We start from the raw sequence: 21,083 nt of genomic DNA, 5'->3' as shown, positions 1-21,083 counted from the left end.
AGTAGCTTTGCAGGTCATAAAACTCCACGACCTTCTCTATAGATGAGTCTAACGGGGCTTCACAAGCTAGGTTTTTATACTCAGGTCTCCTTAAAATTTGATATCCCATTACAATGACATTACTCTTGAATCTTGACCACATCAATAAGTTGATTCCATCTTCTATAAAAATAAGCTTGCTAGAAAAGAAAATAGAAAGACTATGGCAGTCCAATAGAATAAGAGGAGATATCCTTTAAGCTGGGCAGTGGAGGGGGCGGCAAGGAAAACATTGGCCTCTTTCCATTCTTGGCCAAGAGAAGCCCTGTTTCTCTTTATCCCATTGTCTGGGCTCCTCCTTCTAATTTGCCACACTCATTAATTCATCCATTCAATAAACGTTGGGCAAGGACTGCTTTGCGCTACAATCTCTATCAGTGACTGGAGATACAAGCATGAAAAAGTCTTGACAAAGCAGAACATCATGGTGATCTCAGGTCATAGCATCAGATATATCTGATATATATTTCAGATATGTCCTCACTCTGCCACTTACAGATGTACACAAGTCATTTACCCTTCCTGGATCTCAATTTACTTTTCTGAAAAAGTATTATAAAGTTTAAATTAGATAATAATACACTTATAATGCACATAGTCAATGATCTATACATATTAGAGATAATGATGGTGATAATAATGACATTTCTTATTACTCTTCTCAGGGAACTCCAAATCAACTAGGTATGTGTCAGGGGAGGGAAGCTCAGGAAAACAGACAGCTGCAGCCAAGGGTGGTGGGTGCTAGTGCAGAAATATCATGGAGTACAGCAATGCCACATGAAAGAGAATGGTTAACCATATTATGAGACAGGAAGAAGTAGGAGGCTTCCTAGATAAAGCAACCTGCATTGCCAGGGTTACTATATAATCAATCACTCCTTTCCTCAGGAATTTTGCCTCTGCACCAAGATCTCAAGTAATTCTACTTGAAGACACAAAAGGATGACCATTGGAAGCATCTCCAACACTCTTTCACGGGCTCTTCTCCATCAGGAAGAGGGGTTAAATTGCCCATCAGCTGTGTCAAAGGAAACCAGTCAAAGCCAAGAAGGTCAAGAAGAGTGGCAACAGGGGAATGTGGTCCCGCCCAAAGTTAACTGCTACACTATGACTGTTTCCACTTCACATCTGCTTTAAGGTGGCCAAATCTACCAATACTCTCAACCTAACAGTGAGAAGACAAGGAAAAGAAGACAATGAGCTACTCTGTTTCCAACAACTAATAGGTTGCATTTACATAGCTTTCAGTCTTTCAGAAGCCCTAAGATTCAGGAAAGGAGACAGTGTATAATAGAGGAATTACAAGGGTTTTGTAGAGGAAACCTATAGTTGGTGTTATAAACTTTCCTTCATTCCCACAAATTAGAAAAATCAAAGATATCATGTCCATTTTTTTATTATAATTTAGATGCACATTTCATTCTCAAGGTGGAGAATTTATAAAGAATATATAGAGGGCAGCCCGGGTGGCTCAGCGGTTTAATGCCGCCTTTGGCCCAGGGCCTGATCCTGGAGACCTGGAATCAAGTCCCACATCAGGCTCCCTGCATGGATCCTGCTTCTCCCTCTACCTGTGTCTCTGCCTCTCTCCGTCTCTCTCTCATGAATAAATAAATAAAATCTTTAAAAAAAATAAAATAAAGAATTTTATTTAAGGACTGACACTCAGGGCATATTTACCCAAGACCAAGAAGAAAAAAATTGCACCCAAGTCATCATTAAAGCTTTCAGAACAAGGGGAAAGGTCAACAAAGAGATTGCCCACTTATTTCTAGAGAACGAACATTGCCTTGAGAAGAAATATTTTGCGTTTTCTTTTAAATTGTATCTGCTTTGAAGACTTTCCTGTTTTGAAATCCTATCAGTTCTATAAATCAAGATATTTCCTTCAGTTTATTTACGTAAGAATAAGTTTCCTTATTGATATTTATTTCACAAAGGCATTGAGAGTCCTGGGATAAGACATTACTCACAGCTGACTATTTTGGCATATGCTTTGCTATTTGCCTTTTTATTTCAAGTCCTTGAAATGAACTTTATACTTTTTTCTGATTGCTAGGAGATACATTTAAGCTGTCGATGGAAATGTTAAAAAATTGCTTATATTTTTGAAGATCTTTAATATTTCTTGTGTAATTAATGGTTATTATTTGAGATTAAGTAAAATTGAGGTTTGTTTTCTCTTTCCACAGTGCTCTTCCTTCCCTGTGTATCCCACTTAAATTAGCACACGCTAGTCCCAATATATCATAAAATTTCATGAAGAAATTGGCTAACAGAGAGGTTTAAGAGCTTGTCCTCATTTTGAAGGGGAATACTTACCTTAAAGATTTATAAGACATTGACCCTCAATCCTCTTTGATAAGAAAAAGAAAATGCATCATGAGATAAGTTTTTAAAACAAGCAACAGATTCGTCAACTGTTTTCTTCTTTAGCCTTACTTGGCTGGTTATTTATGAGTCTGTAGTTTTTCCCAAAGAGCACTGTAAATGAGTTGTAAAATCTGGTGACATTTTTGGGGTCAAATGGTGAATGAAATATGCTCTTGTCTCTGGGGGACAATCTCTCCTTCCTTGAAGGAATAAAACCTATTTGATGCACACCTGTGATACTGGGCTCTAAATGTTTTGTTGATTTAGTCTTCCATTCAGCTAATATTTATTGATATCCTGTTATGTATTAGGTACTAAGAATACACTAGTGAGCAAAATCAGAATTTTCTGAGATGATGAAAATGCTCCATACCTGCTCCCATGCAGTTGTCACTAGCCACAGGTAGCTACAGCTACAAAAGTGGCTGTACTGGACAGCACAGGATAAGAGTCCTCCATTATCTTTCCTGAACAAACCACACCTCTATGCCTCCTTTCTGATTTTCATTCTGGGTTTCTTTAAAATGGAATGAAAATTTTAAGACAATGTGACACATTCTGAGAATTGAATCCTTTTAAATTTTAATACTTAAAAAAATTATTGGTCTTTTACCCACACCCAATCTGATAGTTATTTTCTGCAGCAGTTTGTATCTTTTAGGTCTTTTGATGCATCCAACACCCATCTCCCCTTTCCACTCCCATCGGGTTCCTCTCTTGAGATGGCAAGCTTCTTGCATGTACGACTGGGGGTAGGGAGAATGGGATATCTGTAGTTTCCTCATTCTGAGCAGAGCAAAAGCCATGAGTCCAGCATCTAAGAAACTTGAGGCAGGGACTGCAAATGACAGATCCCAGAAAGAGTATGGTCCATAGGGATACAATGACTCCTAAGGTGAGAGACAGCATCAGTCCTATATGATTATATCTGGTATCCATGGCCCCTGAAAGGCCAAAGGGATATTGAACAGGTGGGCTTAATCCTCTGCAACTTTGAAGCTAGAAGAGTACAAACACCTTGACACTTAGATGCTCCTTCTCACACCCTCAGCAAGGGACTACTGCCCATCTTCTGACATACACAGCATCCCTACACTGCAGGAGAAATCCCTTTATATTCCACCAGTCAGAGATCTGCCTCTGCTTGGAGAGCTGTAACAAGCAGATCTATGACTGTTTTTAAAATAATGCATTAAAGGAAACTCAGCAACTAGAGACAGGAAGACCAATCTAAGCAAACAAAACATTTGTCCAGTGAAATGATGCTTCTAGAAACAACAGAGAGCAACCTGGACAATCAAATAACAAGGGCAGGTAAGGAGGTTCAAATACAGCACACAAAATGTGTAGACCTCAGGAAAAAAATGATTTCTCCATTGAATAGGGTTTCAGATTTGACATACACAAGAAAAACTTAAGGAGGCTCCATTAAATCAGAATTTCACATAAACAATAAATAATTTTAGCATATTCTTCCCATGCTATATTAAAAAAAATTAATTCTGAAATCAAATTTAACTAGTTGTTCTGTATTTTATCTGGCAGCCCTACCATTGAACAGCTCAGTGGATGGATTGAAGAGAGGCTAGTCATTGAAGCAATATGAACTGGTGACTGGCAATCACATGGAAAAAACTCTCACTGCACAGAGCAAGCAAAGAGGTGGGCAAATGAAAGAAAAGGTAAGACCTGGAGCTAGGTCTAGAAGACATACTATATAATATGAATACCAAGAACAAAAGGCAATAATTTTAAAGTGTGTAATAAAAGATATACATGCCCCTATGTTTACTGCAGCATTATTTACAATAGCCAAGATAAAGAAGCGGTCCAAGTGTCCACCAGTAGATGAATGGATAAAGAAGATGTGATATATATATATATATATATTGATATATATATAATATATATAATGGAATATATAATATTATATATAATGGAATATATTATATTATATACAATGGAATATTATATATAATATAATGGAATATATATGTGTGATAAATATATATAATATATAATGGAATATATAATATTATTATATATAATGGAATATATAATATTATATATAATGGAATATATATATAATGGAATGGATAAAGAAGATGCGAGATTTATATATATATAAATATATATATAATGAAATATTATCCATTCATCAAAAAGAATGAAATCTTGCCATATGCAATGATATGAATGGAGTGAGAGTATTATGTTAAGTGAAATAAGTCAGTCAGAGAAAGATAAATATGATATGATTTCATTCTCTGTGGAACTTAAGAAACAACAAAACAAATGAGCAAAGGAAAAAAAATGTGTGAGAGAGGCAAACCAAGAAACAGACTTTTAACTCATGAGTGCAAACTGATGATTACCAGAGGAGAGGTGGGGGGATGGGTAAAATAGGAGATGGGGATTAAGGAGGGCACTTGTGATGAGCACCAGGTGATGTATGGAAGTGCTGAGTCACTATATTGTACACCTGAAACTAATATAACACTGTATGTTAACTATACTGGAATTAAAATAAAACTAGTAAAAAAATAAAATTTTAAAAAGATAGAAACAAACAAATCCCAGACTCTTAAATATTGAGAACAAATTGGTGGTTACCAGAGGGGAGTGGGTGGGGGGATGGATGAAATAGGTGAAGGGAAAAAAAAAAAAAAGAAATAGGTGAAGGGGATTTAGAGTACAGTCATCATGATGAACACTGAGTAATGTATAGAATGAGTAATGTATAGAATGAGCAATGTACAGAATGGTTGAATCATTACATTGTAGACCTGAAACTAAAAGAACACTGAAGGCTCTCCTAGAGTTCTAGACCTGACTGTTAAAGAAAAACATTCATGCGGGTATGTCTTGGTAAACTTCCTGAATGAAATTAAAGAACAAAAACCTGAAAAGCTCCCAGATAGAACAAATGACCTGCAAATGGGAAAGCATAGAGTTTCTATTTGACTTATTACTGGGAGCTAGAAGGCGATGCAATAACATTTGCCAGTGACCAACCTGAAATCCTCCACCCAGTCAAGATGGCATTCCCCAGCCAAGGTGAAAGGAGACTTGTGGACATGTAAGAATTTGGAGATTTTACCACTCACAACTTCTACCTGAGGAAAACAACCAAAGGCTTTAAAAGAAAAGAATTTGAGGGGTGCCTGGGTGGCTCAGTCTGTTAAGTGTCTGCCTTCAGTTCAGGTCATGATCCTGGGGTCCTGTAATTGAGCCCCGCATTGAACTCCCTGTCCAGGAAGGAGTCTGCTTGTCCCTCTCCTCCCACTCCTGTCCATCACTCTCTCACTATCTATATCTCTCAAATAAATAAAAAAAATGTTTTAAAAAGGAAAGAATTTGATTAGAGACATTGAGACACAGGAAAATGGAAAAGATAGAAAACAGTGATGAACAGTGAACACAACATAGGTAAGGTAAGCGGATATTAATGGACTATTGGGCACTGTCAATGTAAATGCTTCTTAAGTCCTTTGGAAATGGAAGTGACATATGACAAAAGGGATACTCATAATAACCCAGAACTAAAGTCCTAGAGAAAAAAAGTCCTAGAGTATCCCAGGAAAATGTAGCAGTTAGAAATGGAGAGGGAGAAAGGAAGTGAAATGCCCCAAAGATCTCATCTTAGGGAGTGGAAGGAGGTGATGAGGAGGAGAAAGGGAAAGGGAACATTCTAGAGGTTTCATCTCCCTCAGGATTAGGATTTGGGGGAGCAGAAAAATATCATGTTGGGGAAAGAGTGTGTCTTTCTTGAGAAAACAGGAACCTTGTTTGCAAATAATAACACAGATGTCTTATGAACTCAAGAAAAGGAAACAGAATTAAAGAGAAATTTTCAGAATTAAAGAGAAAATTTCAATAGAGCACCCAAATTCATAAGGAGGAGAAAACATAATGAAAAATAGAATGAATAACAATCTGATGGAATCAGAAAAAAAAGGAAAAAAATTTAAAGGAATTAATGATTAAAATAAATAATTTTGAAATAATTACCATTCCCAGAACATGCCATAATGTTACTCCTCCATACTTGTGTTGTCCTCTGGTTTACCCTGCATGCCTTTCTCTGCCCCTAAGGAAGATCTGTGTGGATTACATCACTGGGTTCTTCCACCATCTGGCTTCTTTTTAGGTGCAGCCAGTGACAAGGACCAATGGAGATCAGAGGGAAGGAGAATGGGTTAAGGAGGTTAGTTCCTGGGCTCCTTCCATGCCAGGTTGCTGCTGTTGTGGTGCTCCTCTACAGAAGGCAGCCCTGAGTACACACCTACCCAACTGTGTTCTCATAATGGCTTCCTTGCCTTGTCCCTTCAGGCCTGGGATGGTAATGCTTCAGGTTGTCACTGTCTCCAGTTTGATTCCCTTAAACTCCACCCATCCCCTAAGTAGTCACTGAATTGATCTTTCTTCAAATGATCCATATGGCACATGTCATCTGTCTCTTGCCAGGACACTGACCATGTGCTTCTCTCCACTCAAATGCCCCTCTCGGGCCATCTCTGTCTCATGGGCCCCTGCTGGTACTTCATGGAGGAAAGTATCACCTTCTCTGTGAAGTAGCTAAGAAACAGTACTGACTGGAGTCCTACAGACTGGGTACCAAGTCCTGGCTCTGCTCTATAACCAAGGACAAGTTATATCCATCTCTGAAAATGGAGAGGATGGTGCTCATCTCCCAGACTGTCGTGAGGATTATGCATCCTATAAATGCTGGTTCTCATCCCCATGACATTGGCAGCAATCCATGCATTTTCTTTGCTCCTATCCTGTTTTCTTTCTTTTTATTTATTTCTTTGTTTGTTTGTTTGTTTATTTATTTATTTATTTATTTATTTATTTATTTATTTATGAGAGAGTGAGCATGGGGGTAGGGCAAGAGGGGAAGAAAGAGGGAGAGAGAGAGAATCTGAAGCAGGCTCCCTCCCTGCTGAGCATGAAGCACAACTCAGAGTTCAATCTCAGACCCTGAGATCATGACCTGAGCCAAAACCAAGAGTTGGACACATAACCAACTGAGCCACCCAGGTGCCCCTGCTCCTATACCATTTTCTAACAGCTTTATTGAGACATCACTCATATACCATATAATTCACCCACTTAAGGAGCATAACTTAATGGCTTTTAGCATACTGAGAGTTGTGCGTCCAACACCACAGTCAATATAAGGACATTTTTTTACTCCAAAAAGAAACCTACTACCCTTAGCCATCATTCCTCCATCCTTCCCCACCCCAGCATGCGGCAACCACTAATTTGCTTTCTGTTCTCTATAAATTTGCCTATTCTGAACATTTCACATAAATGGAGTCATACAATATGTGGTCCTTTGTATCTGACTTCTTTTACTTAGCATGTTTTCAAGGTTCATCCCTATTGTAGCATGTATTAGTACTTAACTGTTTTTCATTGCCAAATAATCTCCATTTTGTTCCAGTCATCAGTTGATGGACATTTGGGTTGTTTCCACTTTTTGTGTATCATGAATAATGCTACTGTGAACATTTGTATATCTCATGGCATTTTATGAAAACCTAGGAGACAGCCATAATCATTTGTTGGCATGTCTGTTTCTTGTCCCATTCCCCACTCACCCACCAGGCAGTAAAATTCTCATGGGCTGTGTGCAGGTGGGGGTCACTCTTGCCATGCACAGGAACTTGCACATAATAGGCATTCTGTAATGTCTGCAAAATAATGAATCCAGTCATTCCACCATCTTTGACAGCAGCAAAAATAGCCATAGCCATGTCTGTATTTGGCAGTTAAACAAGCGAAGAGGGGGAAATTCTCTCATCTGATACTTCCTTCCACCTTCTTTGATCTAGGGCCTCAATAATCTCACAGTCGGGTTTGAAAGCTATTGGTCACAGTTCTTCCTCTTCCTAAAACACAACTTTACTTTTCTACAAAGGTCTTTAATCTTGCCTAGATTGTTTGGATATTTGAGAAACTTTATTAAACTTTTGCTATGCACCAGTAACAGCTAGGACACACTACACAAAAAACCCACTGTCAACCTCAGGTATAGGAGAGAGTATCAACAACACCCATATTCCCTATGGATTGAGAGGATTGGGAATGATACTAATTGCTCTCCAGTGCTAGATATTGATATGTTACCTTACTATACATTCAAAGAATAGATGGAAAACAGAAATCAATGTAGAGTCTGATCGGTTATAGGATTAAGATTGAGAAGCAGTACATTAAATATGAAGGCATTTTTGTCTGATTAAATATAAAATCTGGAGAGTATTCATGGTATGAGGTTCTGTACCTGGTGATAAATGTATGGGGTTCCTTAGAATATACTGTTGTAATAACTGAAAGTGAATTGCTGTATCATATTTAAACAAAAATCTCAGTTAAAAAAAAAAAACTCATGCTTACAAGAAACATTGAGCTGCGTACCTGATGAAGAATGTAAATGTAAATGACAGAGGTGGGGAGAAGTTTGATATGGTTGGAGAGGCATGTTTGCAGCTGACTGATAACAAACTCCTTTCAGGATGATTAAAACAGATATATTGAGCCTATGTGTTTGAGAGCACCTTAGTACGGTATCATCCTGCTGTCCTCCATCTTTGTGGTTGCAACACAGGAAGCATGAAAACAGCTACTTTGACTCACCTCTCTTGCTTAAAAGCTGTGCTGTGGGGGGGGGAAGGTAATAAGATTATTAAATTACTTGTCTGACAATTTCTGAATGTTGACTGGTGATGCCAGCTATTGTGGCGCAATTGCTCTTCTTGTCCCTTGCCACACCAAAAATAGCACAGTCCACCTGGAGATGATAGAAGTCAAGACGGATCATAAAATGTTCTGAAGCTCAAGAGAAAGGAGTAAAGTTCAAGAAAGGTTCAAAGAAGGTTTTTCTGTAAAACAGTTTTACAAAGAAAGATCATTTGGCCAGAATGTCCATGGTTTGAACTGTTACAGAATAAAGTGGTATTTCCAGATTTAGATATCTTAGCTTCAAATAAGCACAATGATTTTTTTAAGCACAATGATTTTTTAAAGGCATTTTAGAATATTATGTGGGACCTATGGCATAGAAAAATAAATTAGTTTTAAAAGAGATATGTAACTTGGAAGTTTTATCCAATAAAAATGTTTTCATGCCAAGTAACTGAAAAACATATTAAACACAAGTCACCATTTTGCATGTATGAGAAATATCTGGATTAAGTTCTGCACCACGGAGATGGAAAAGGTAACATAGACCTAAATATCTAACAATGGAAACACAGCAAATACATTTTAATAATCAATTCTCATACACAGAAAGAATTTGCTTTGCACTCATATCCTTAAAAAATGACACATACATAAAAATGATAAATTCCTGTTTTTAATGAAGTTTTTATTTTCCAGGAAATCCTTGTTGATTTGAAGAGAGGGATGTGTAAGGGTCCCTTATCAGCAGGATTTGATAAGCTGCACACAAGCTGAAGCACATAAGCACAGCAGCACATAAGCTGAAGAATGGAATGGTGGTACAGCATTGAGGAAAAGATCCATCATCTGCTTTGCCTTCCCCTGCTTTTCTTTTTTCAGGTTTCTCTTTAAGCCTCTACATGGGAGCCATCTCTGGCTCAGTAACAAATGACATTGGTCCCATGAAATTTATGAGCTTTTCACAGTATAAAATAGCATCAGATAAAGGTATTCTTCATCCACCCAATACTACTCTTACTATCACAGACACAGCTCAGTAGAGCTGACCATCATCAAGAAATCATTCCTTAGTTATTATAATCAATGATTTTTTAAATCAGACAATGGTTTTTCTTTTAAAAATATAAGGATTTATCAAGCATATAATAAGTCTATCATATACTCTGATGTTTGGACTCCTGAATAAATGATGCTATAACTAAACTTCATGAAACAATAGTTCAAAGAACATCCACCTCTTATTTCAGTAAGATACAAAGCATACATTTTCTATGAAATAAGAACCATCTGACCTAAACCAACAACCAATATAAAAATCTGTGATTAAAAAATCAGTTGTACAAAAAATGAAAAAAAAAAGATTTACTGCTGTCAAAACTTGATGAAATCATGCAGAAGATAAATTTGAGAAACGTGGCATTTTTAAAAAACCAATTATTAGAACAATATTGAATGAAAATGAAAACGCTGGCAGATAAACTGGATAGATTACAAAGATTCAACTAACGAGTGGCTGTCTGGGCAGAGAAAGAGCAAGTAGATTGGAGCAATATTCAAAAGCATGGTAAGAGAAAATTTATACAAACTAAGCATTTTTAACTTTTGAGAATGAGATAACCAATGGTATTTCAGGCAAAACTGACAAACATCCTTACCAAGACACATAATGGTCAAGTTTTCAAAGAAAAATAAAGAACTGGAAAGTGACCTTTGGATTACACAACCCAGAAGTCAGGGTAATAGTCAAGGTTCCTGAAAGAGCAGTCTATTCTCATGACTTTATTTTCTTTACCTCCAACATAGTCCTCAACCAACGCATTGTGACTTCCATCTATTCCACTTCTATCACCAAGAAACTGCTCTCACCAAGAAAAATTTATGCTTTCTTGTAACTAAATCCAAAGGACACGTCTCAGTGTTCATCTTGTTTGACTTGTCTGCAACATTGGACACCACCCATTCTTTTAGAAAAACATCCTTTTCCTTGATTTGAAAGATAGCAAACTTCCCTAGTTTCCTTCCCCACCATTTTGAAGTATTTTATTCTTCTCCCTTTCTGGTTCCACCTGTCATCCATCTTTAAAGTTGGGTAGTCTTCAAGGCTCAGTCTTTCTTCTTGATGCCATCTACACAGCTTCTGTGTGCAACTTCATCTCCTCCCTGAGCTTCCATTACCATGGATATACCAACAACTCCCAAATCATGTCTCCACATCTCCTTTTCCAGATCCACATATTTGATCTCCTGGATATGGCCCAGCCTGAATTACAATTTTTCTCCCTTTCACTCTCAGTCATGTTCCTGTGCCATTCTTCCCTAGTGCAGTAAATAGCACCATAATCTATTTGGCTTCTCATGCTAGAAATCTCAAAGCTATTTGTTACTCTTCTCTCTCTCTTACATCCACTCAAAGACCTAGTCCTGTTGATTCAACATGTTGAGCATTTTTCTTGTCTGTATACTTGTCTGTATATCTCTCTCCACCTCCACCACTCCCACCCTTCTTGAAGGCACAATTATCTTTTAGCAAGACTCCTATAATAGCTTCAAATCTGGCTTCCTAGCAATCAATCTTTGTGTCCCACACCTAAATCCATTCATTATTCTGTAACCAGAGAGATCTTTCATGTTACCTATCTACCCACCACTTACAGCTATTTAAAACTTTTCATTTTGGTTCTTGTTTTAAGAAAATATCTCAAATCTCAAATAATCTTAGAGAACTCTAGATCCTGTATACTTTAAGCATTGTTCTCCTCTTTACTTGATTATTCTCCAGTCTTCTTCAAATGTGGTACCTGTTTCTTAACTCCTTGTATTGGAATTATTTTGTCTATGTATTTCTCTTTCCTTCTAGCTTTTTATCTCTTGACCTATCCTACTGTGACTCACTATTTAAGTTTCTTCTTTGGCTTATGGCTTTCTCGGGGAAGCTTCTCTTTCCTCCATAGCTAGGTTGAATTCTAGCCAGAAAATAAACAATCCAATCTAAAAATAGGCCAAAATGCTTAAGAGACACCTCACCAAAGAACATTTACAGATGGCAAATAAGCACATAAGCTCATATGTCTCCAGGAAAATGCAAACTAAAACAGCATTGAAATACCACTACATACCTATTAGAACAGCCAAAATCTGAAGCACTGACAATGTCCAGTGCTGGCAAGGATGTAGAGCAATAGGAATTCTCATTCATTGTTGATGGGAATGAAAGATAGAACAGCCACTTTGGAAGATAGTTTGGCAATTTCTTACAAAACTAAACATATTCTTACTATATGATTCAGCAATCTTGTTCCTTGGTATTTTATATGGAAAACATATCCACATAAAAACTTGCACATACATACTTATAAAAGATTTATTCATAATTGCCATATACTGTAATCAGCCTATCCTTCAGTAGATAAATGGATAAGTAAATGATACATCCAGAAAGTGGAACATTATTTAGCTCTAAAAATGAACTATGAAGCCATGACAAGGTAAGGCATAATCTTAATGCCATTACTAAAGGAAAGAAACCAATTTGAAAAGGCTATATACTATATGATTCCAACTGTATAACATTCAGGAAAATGCAAAACTATAGAGACAATAAAAAGATCAGTGGTTGTCAGGGGCTGGAAGGTGGGAGGAATGAGTAGGTAGAGCACAGAGAATTTTTAGAGCACAGAAAATACTTAGTGTGATACTATAATGATGGATATGTGTCATTACATATTTGTACTAACCCATAGATTGTAGAAGAAAGATTAAGTGAACTTGAAGATAGATCAGTAGAAATTATCCAATCTGAAAAATAGAGAAAAAATATTGAAGAAAAATAAATAGAGCCTGAGAAACACATGGGAAAACATCAAGCGTACCAAAATACATAAAATGGAAGACAGAGGGAGGCAGAAGATTTTTTCCAAGAAATAATGATTAAACACTTACATTTTTATAAAAACGCTAATCCACACTCCTAAGAAGCTGAACAAACGGTAAGTATGTTGAAAACAAAAAGATCTACATCTAGAAACATCACAGTCCAATTGTCCAATTCTTGTAACTAAATCTAAATTTAGTTCAATAAATTCAAAAAGAAAAAAAAAAAACAAAGAGAAAGAGACAATCTTGAAAGTCATAAGAGAAAAATGACATGATATCAAGGGAGACCAGGACAAGGCCAGGTGTCCAGCCAACCAGAGATGTGTCACTGGCCTGGTGATCCACAGACACTTTAGTCCTGGTTGCAGTCATGTGGTTGCAGCTTACCATGCACAGGCCACTTTTATATTATTTCCTCCAAGCTCCAGCCACCACCAGCTTAGGATCATATTCTGAGGCTTGAAGCAAAATTCCAGGAGGCTGGCAGTGAAGATAGAATCACCCTGGCCATAGCCTTATGCTACTGCAAAAGCAGCTGCCCTCATAACAGCATAGATTAACAATAAACTTCTCATCGGAAATAATGGAAGCCAGGAGGTAGTGGACAGAAGAACTGTCAACCAATAATTTTCTATTCAGCAAAACTATCCTTCAAAAAATAAATATGAGGGATCCCTGGGTGGCACAGCGGTTTAGCGCCTGCCTTTGGCCCAGGGCGCGATCCTGGAGACCTGGGATCGAATCCCACATCGGGCTCCCGGTGCATGGAGCCTGCTTCTCCCTCTGCCTATGTCTCTGCCTCTCTCTCTCTCTCTGTGTGACTATCATAAATAAATTAAAACATTTATAAAAATAAATAAATAAATAAATAAATAAAATAAATATGAAAGAATGACATTCCCAGATAAAGATTGAGAGATTTTGTTGCTAGCATACCTATATTACAAGTAACAATAAAGGAAGTTTTTCAGGCTAAAAGGAAATGATGTCAGTTATTTGAATACACAGATAAAATGAAAATCACTGGAAATGATAAATATGTAAATCAACATAAAAGAATAATGTGTTATATATGTTAATTATATATAAATATATTGTATCTTCTCTTGTTTCAAAAATTTTACATTGCATAAAGCAATAATTATATTGTTGCATTTTAACATATATTGGTTAATGTATGTATATATATACATATATATAATGTATATGACCAGTACTATAAAGAAGGGATAGCAATATAGCCAAATTGCAGCAGTTCCCATTTTTTATTAAAATTAAAAGTGTGTTAATCTGAAGGAGATTGTGATAAATTGAGATGCATATAATAATCTGTATAGTAACCACGAAGAAAACAAAATTTTGTAAAAACAAATCAATAGTGGAATTAAAATAGAAACTTGAAATGTTTATGTAACACACTAGAAGGCAGTAAATCGGGCACTAAGGAACAAAAAGGGGCAGGGAACACAGGAACCAAGGAGGAAAATGACATATGTAAATCCAACCATACAAATAAATTACACTGACATGAATAGTTAAATGCCCCAATCAAAAGGCAGAGATATTTTCAAAAAGCAAAAGCCAACTGCATGCTGTCTATGGAAAACACACCTTAAATCCAGACACAAACAAGTAGAAAGGATGGAAAAAGATTTACAATGCTAAGTAACAAGGGAGCTAGAGTGGCTATATTAATCCATGACAAAATAAACTTTGAACAAGAAATACTACTAGAGACAAAGAGGAATATCTCAAAATGATACAAGTGTCAATATATACCATAAAGATATAACAATTGTAAGTTTAAATGCAACTAATTAAAAAGCTTCAAAATATATGAATCAAAAAATGATGCAACTGGGAGAAATAAACAATGTAATAATTAGAGATTTCAATAACTCTCAATAATTGACAGAACAATACAGAATATCAATAATGATGTAAAAGACTTGAACAACACTATCAACCAACTTAACATAATTAGAACACATCAGTCCAATTACTAGGGAATGCACATTCCTTTCAAGCAGACATGGAACATTCTCCAAGATGGCCTATATGTTAGGCTTAAAACAAGGTTCAATAAATTCAAATGGATTAAAATTATACAAAATGTATTCTCTAACCACAATGGAACTAAATTAGAAATCAACCATAGAAAGAAATCTGGGAAAACCCAATTATTTGGAATTTAAATAATATAGTTACATAAAATTAATAGCTCAAAGAAATAGTCACAAGGGTATTCATAAAATATTTGGACTTGAATGAAAACAAAGGCACAGTATATTTAAGTTTATGATATGCAGTTAGAGCCAGCATTAAATGCCTAAAATAGAAAAGAAAAAATTCTCAAATTAATAATTGACATCTACATTAAGAAACTAGGAAAAGAAGAGAGCATCTGGGTGGCTCAGTGGTTGAGCATCTGCCTTTAGCTCAGGCATGATCCCAGGGTCCTGGAATCGAGTCCCAGGCTCCCCTCAGGGAAACTGCTTCTCCCTCTCTGTATCTCTGACTCTCTCTGTCTCTCATGAATAAATAAATGAAATCTTAAAAAAAAAAAAAAAAAAAAACTAGGAAGAGAAGAGTCAGATAAATGACAGGAAACAGAAAAACAATGAAACCAAAAGTTGGTTCTTTGAAAAGATCAACAAAATTGACAACCTCTAATAACCAATCAAGAAAAGAACAGAGAAAAAGGAAACAAACAAAATCAAGACTGAAAAATGGAACATATGACTAACTCTACAAAAAATAAGAGAATTATAATATTATGAGCAAATTAGGGCCAAAAAAATAGATAACCTGGATGAAATTAACAGATTCCTAGAAATATATTCTAAAAACTCAACCAAAAAGTAAAAAATCTGAATAGACCTATAACAAGTAAAGAAATTGAATTAATAATTAAAATCTTCACCCAAGAAAACACAAGACTAAGTTGGCTCACTGGAGAATACTATCAAATATTTAAAGAAGAAATACTATCAATTCTTCACAAATTTTCTCAAGGTATAGAGAAGGAAGCATTCCCCAACTCATTCCTTGAAGCCAGAATTACCCTTATAACAGAGGCAAAGATGAAAGGAAACCACGGACTAACATCTATCACAAATATAAATACAAAAATATTAAACATCATATTATCAAATTGAATTTGCCAATATATAAATAAATTATATATTACACCAAGTGTGTTCTTATCTTGTGGTTTACCCAGGATGCAATAAAGAGCATATATGAAAAAATATACAGCTCACATCATACTGAAGGGTGAAAGACTGATTCTCCCCTAAGATCAGGAACTAGGTATGAATGTCTTTCAATAAATCTATTCAACATCATTCTGTATAGTCTGGACATTAAAATAAAGCCCCCAAAGAAAAAAGAATAAAAGAAAAGAAAGGCATTCAAATTGGAAAGAAAGAAATATAACTGTTTTTATTGGCAAATGACATGATAACGTATGTAGAAAATACTAAGGAATAAAAAAAAAGTTTAACAGTGTAATACAATATCAGATCTAACAAGTTTACCAAGGTCACAGGATCTAAGATCAGCATACAAATATCAGTTGTATTCCTATGTACTAGTCATGAAGAATCCACAAATGAAATTAAGAAAACAATTCCATTCACAATACTATCAAAAAGAATAAAATAATGGAACAGAATATAGAGTCCACACATAGACCTGCATGGGTATGGCATGCTGATTTTCAACAAAGATGCAAAAGTAATTAAATGCAAAAAGGATACCCTTTTTATTTAAATTTAATTGATTAACATATAATGTGTTATTGATTTCAGAGGTAGAGCTCAGTGATTCATCAGTTGCATATAACACACAGTGCTCATTACATCACATGCCCTCAATGTCCATCACCCAGTTACCCCATCCTCCCACTCCCTTCCCCTCCAGCACCCCTCAGTTTGTTTCCTATGATAAAGAGTCTCTTATGGTTAGTCTCCCTCTCTGATACTCTTAAGTGAATAGTATTGGAACAAATGGAACTCATAGTAAAAATAATGATAATAATAATAAATCACACTTATACAAGAATAATTAACTCCATGGGATCATAGCTCTAAACATAAAACATAGAGAGTTCAAGAAATCTGGGGGCTAATTAATGAAAAAGTCATGACCAAGAGAGGCAGTAACACACTTTATAGGATGCTAGTTGGATATGTTTGCATACAAGGGGAACTCTCTCACAGTGTGAAACAGAGGTGTACAGTGAGGAGACCATCAATCAGATGGAAGGAGGGCAAAGGGACCCCTGGGGAAAGGGAGAATCAGAGAGGAGGCTTGCATGCCTATGCACTGTCCCTCAGCCACACAACAGAGTCTCTTGGTCAGAGAGCTCCTTTAGGTTTTATAACCTTACGAATGTTCAGCAAATGCCGAGTGAGGTTTCACAGGGTATGCACAGCCAACAGGCTCTACATATGCTTGTTTAGAGCTATTTTTTAAAATATTAGGGTGTGTATAAACTTACACCAATGGGTTTGGCGTCAGTAGGCTTTGGAGCTAATAAGTCTCAGCCTGCAGTGAAGAAATAAACCACCTGGAGCCAATAAACAGAAGCCATCTTTTGGTCATTCATATAACAAATGTTAAACTATAAATTTTTTAGAAGAAAATATTGGAGAAAATCTTTGTGACTCAGATTTATGCAGAGTTCTTAGACGTGATACCAAAAGCACAACCCACTAAAAATAATTTGGTAAGTTGAACATTAAAAACTTTTGTTCTGGGGCGCTTGGATGGCTCAGTGGTTGAGTGTATGCCTTTGGCTCAGATCATGATCCCAGGGTCCTGGGATCGAATCTCACATCAGGCTCCCTGCAGGGAGCCTGCTTCTCCCTTTGCCTATGTGTCTATAGGCATATAATATCTGTCTCTGTGTGTTTCTCACGAATAAATAAAATCTTTAAAAAAAAATCCTTTGTCCTATGAAAGACCCTGTGAATAGAATGAAAATATAAACTATAGACTGGGTGGGAGAAAATATTGGCAAATCACACATCCTAGAAAGTACATGTATCTATATATAATATATAGAAAATTCTCTAAACTCAACAAGAAAACAAAAAATCAAAATAGAAAATGGGCAGAAATTTGAATAAACAGCAAGTAAGCATGTGCTCAACTTCACTAGCCATTGGGCAAATATAAACTAAAGCCAGAATGAGATACCACTGTACCTCTATTAGTATGGTTAAAACTAATGCTGACCGTCCTAACTGCTAACAGAAATGTGGAGCAATTGGACCTCTTATATATTGCTGTCTAGAACACAAAATAGGAGAGCCACTCTGGAAAAAAAAAAAAAGTATGGCAGTTTCTTAGAAAGTTAAACATATATTTTCCGTACAATTGAGAAATCAAACTCCTGGGTGTTTATCCCAGAAAACTAAAAACAGGTCAGCCCTGGTGGCTTAGCAGTTTAGCACCTGCCTTCAGCCCAGGGTGTGATTCTGGAGACCCAAGATAGAGTCCCACATTAGGCTCCCCACACGGAGCCTGCTTCTCCCTCTCCCTGTGTCTCTGCCCCCTCCCCACCTCTCTCTCTCTCTCTAATAAATAAATAAAATCTTAAAAAAAAAAAGAAAACTAAAAACATGTTCACACAAGAATCTGGACATGAATGTTCATAGCAGCTTTACTTGTAATAGCCCAAAACTGAAACAATTTAATGTTCTTCAGTGGACAAATGGAAAAATGAACTATGTACATCCATACAGTGAAATATTACTCAGTAATAAAAGTAACAACCTAACGATCCACACAACAGCATGGATGGATCTCAAAAGCGTTATATTAAGTAAAAAAGATAGACACAAGGATGACTTGTTGTGAAATGCCAGAAAATGTAATTTATAGAGACAGAAAGCAATTATTGCCTAGAGCTGAAGTTGTAATGGGGATAACTGCAAATGAGTATGAGGGACCTTTGAGAAGTGGCAGAAATGAATTATGGTAATAACTTGCATAACTCTATAAACTTACTGAGAACCATTCAGTTGTATGTTTCTAATGGGTAAATTATATCTAAGTAAAGTGGTTTTACAAAAAGCATAATTGGCTGTATAAAATATGACAATGTAGAATAGGGTTTATAATATATGTAAAAACAAAATGTATCTCACAGTAGCACAAGGGTAGAGAAAAGAGAAATGGAAATATACTATTGTAAAGTTTTTATATGTAAAATGCTATTCTTGAAAGTAGACTGTGGTAAGTTGAAGATCTATATTATAAACCCTAAATTTGAAATAACAAAACAAAGAGTTATGTATAATATGCTAACAAGGGAGACAAAATGGAAGCGCACACACACACACCAACAAAATCCCTCAATCCAAAAGAAAGCAGAAGAAAAAAGAGAACAAAAAACATATGAGACAAAGAGAAAAGAAATAGCAAAATTATTGGTTTAAATTTAATTATATTAATAATCACATTAAATGTAAATTGCCTATGTACACCAATTAAAAAGCACAGACTATCAAAACTAATGTATTTGCAGCCTACAAGAAAAGCACTTCAAATATTAAGACATAAATAGGTAAAAGTAAAAGGATGCTACCATTAATGAAAAGAAATCTACGGTAGATACATTAAAATCAGACAACGTATATTTTAGAACACAGGATATTACTAAGGGCAAATAAAATCATTTCATAATGATAAAGGTGTCAATTCATGAAGAGCACATGACAATCCTAAACAGTATGTGCCTAATACTAATATTCAAAACTCATGAAGCAAAAATTAATCAAGCTACAGAGAAACAGACAAATCCACAGTTAGAATTTATTTCAAAGCCCATTTAAATAATTCATAGAACAAAGAGAAAATTAGCAAATACATAGAAGATTGAACACCAAATCAATTCAATGTAACTGACATTCTCAGAGCACTCTAGCAAAACAGCAAGATTTTATATTCTTTTTAAGTCACATGGAACACTTAACCAAAATAGGTCATATTCTAAGCAATGAAATAAGATTCAATAAATTCAACATATCTGTGTCATAACAAAATACATTCTGACCATAATAGAATTAAATTAGAAATCAATTTTCTAATTTTGTTTGAAAATTACCATGATAAATATATTTTTAAATGAAAAAATAGAGAAAGAAATCAGTAACAGAAAGATATCTGGAAAATCCTCCAAATATGTGAGAACAAAATAAAACAATTCTGAAATAATACATGGCTCAAAGAAGAAATCATGCCTGGGTGGCTCAGCGGTTGAGCATCTGCCTTCAGCTTGGGGCATGATCCTGGAGCGCTGGGATCGAGTCCCACATCGGGCTCCCCACAAGGGAGCCTGCTTCTCCCTCTGCCTCTTTCTGTGTCTCTCATAAATAAATAAATAAGTAAATAAATAAAAAGAAGAAACCAGGGAAATTATAAAATTATAAATTATAATGTGTTTTGAGCTAAATGGAAATGAAAATGTAACATATCAAAATTTGTTGGAAGTAGGAAAAGGAACTTTAATGCTTACTTACCTCACCACAAGTACAAAAATTAGGTCATAGACCTAAATATAAAATCTAAGCTGTAAAACTTCTGGAAGAAATCATAAGAGAAAATCTTTGTGATCATGGGAAAGATTTCTTACACAGGAAACAAAAAGTACAGACGATGAAAGGACATAAAAAGATAGACTTCATCAAGATTAAAAACATCTGCTTCTAAAAGACAGTTAAGGAAAAGAAAAGATGAGCCACAAACTGGGAAAAAATATTTGCAAAACATATGTCTGATAAAGGACTCATTCAGAATATTTAAATAACTCTCAAAATACGATAATTTTAAAAGTCTATTTTTAAAAATTGAGCAAAATATTTGAACAAACATTTCACCAAAGAAGATATACAGATGACTAATAGACACATCAGAAGATGCTCAATATAATTGGTCATTAGGGAAATGCAAATTAAAACTGCAGTGAGATACCACATTATTAGAATGGACCTTTTTTTTTTTTTTTAGCTGTCAATATTAAGTGCTGGTGAGGATATGGAACAAATACATCTCTACACATAGGTGATGGTGGAAATAGAAAATGCCAT

General features: G+C 35.7%; 1 protein-coding gene and 1 long non-coding RNA gene across 3 annotated transcripts in view; one reads left to right on the top strand and one right to left on the bottom strand.

Moving 5' to 3' along the window:
* Positions 1–10,298, top strand: part of LOC112646703 (uncharacterized) — a 38,647-nt gene extending 28,349 nt beyond the window's left edge. Inside the window, exons 5-6 of the long non-coding RNA XR_003127813.3 lie at positions 3,961–4,097; positions 9,808–10,298. This is a non-coding gene — a long non-coding RNA (uncharacterized LOC112646703). The remainder of the gene's footprint in view (positions 1–3,960; positions 4,098–9,807) is intronic.
* The window catches only part of CDYL2 (chromodomain Y like 2), a 270,014-nt gene that overhangs the window by 188,793 nt on the left and 60,138 nt on the right, over positions 1–21,083 (bottom strand). The window contains exon 1 of one of the 2 annotated variants that reach the window (XM_035716605.2): positions 6,427–6,649. The exons of the other annotated variant lie outside the window; for it this stretch is intronic. Coding sequence (XP_035572498.1) covers positions 6,427–6,429 — 3 coding nt within the window. The 5' untranslated portion in view covers positions 6,430–6,649. Of the gene's footprint in view, positions 1–6,426; positions 6,650–21,083 lie in introns of those variants that run through there. 2 annotated transcript variants of the gene reach the window in all.

Source organism: Canis lupus, chromosome 5, assembly GCF_003254725.2.
Source record: "Canis lupus dingo isolate Sandy chromosome 5, ASM325472v2, whole genome shotgun sequence".
NCBI lineage: Eukaryota > Metazoa > Chordata > Mammalia > Carnivora > Canidae > Canis > Canis lupus.
This window is presented reverse-complemented; position numbering and strand designations above follow the sequence as displayed.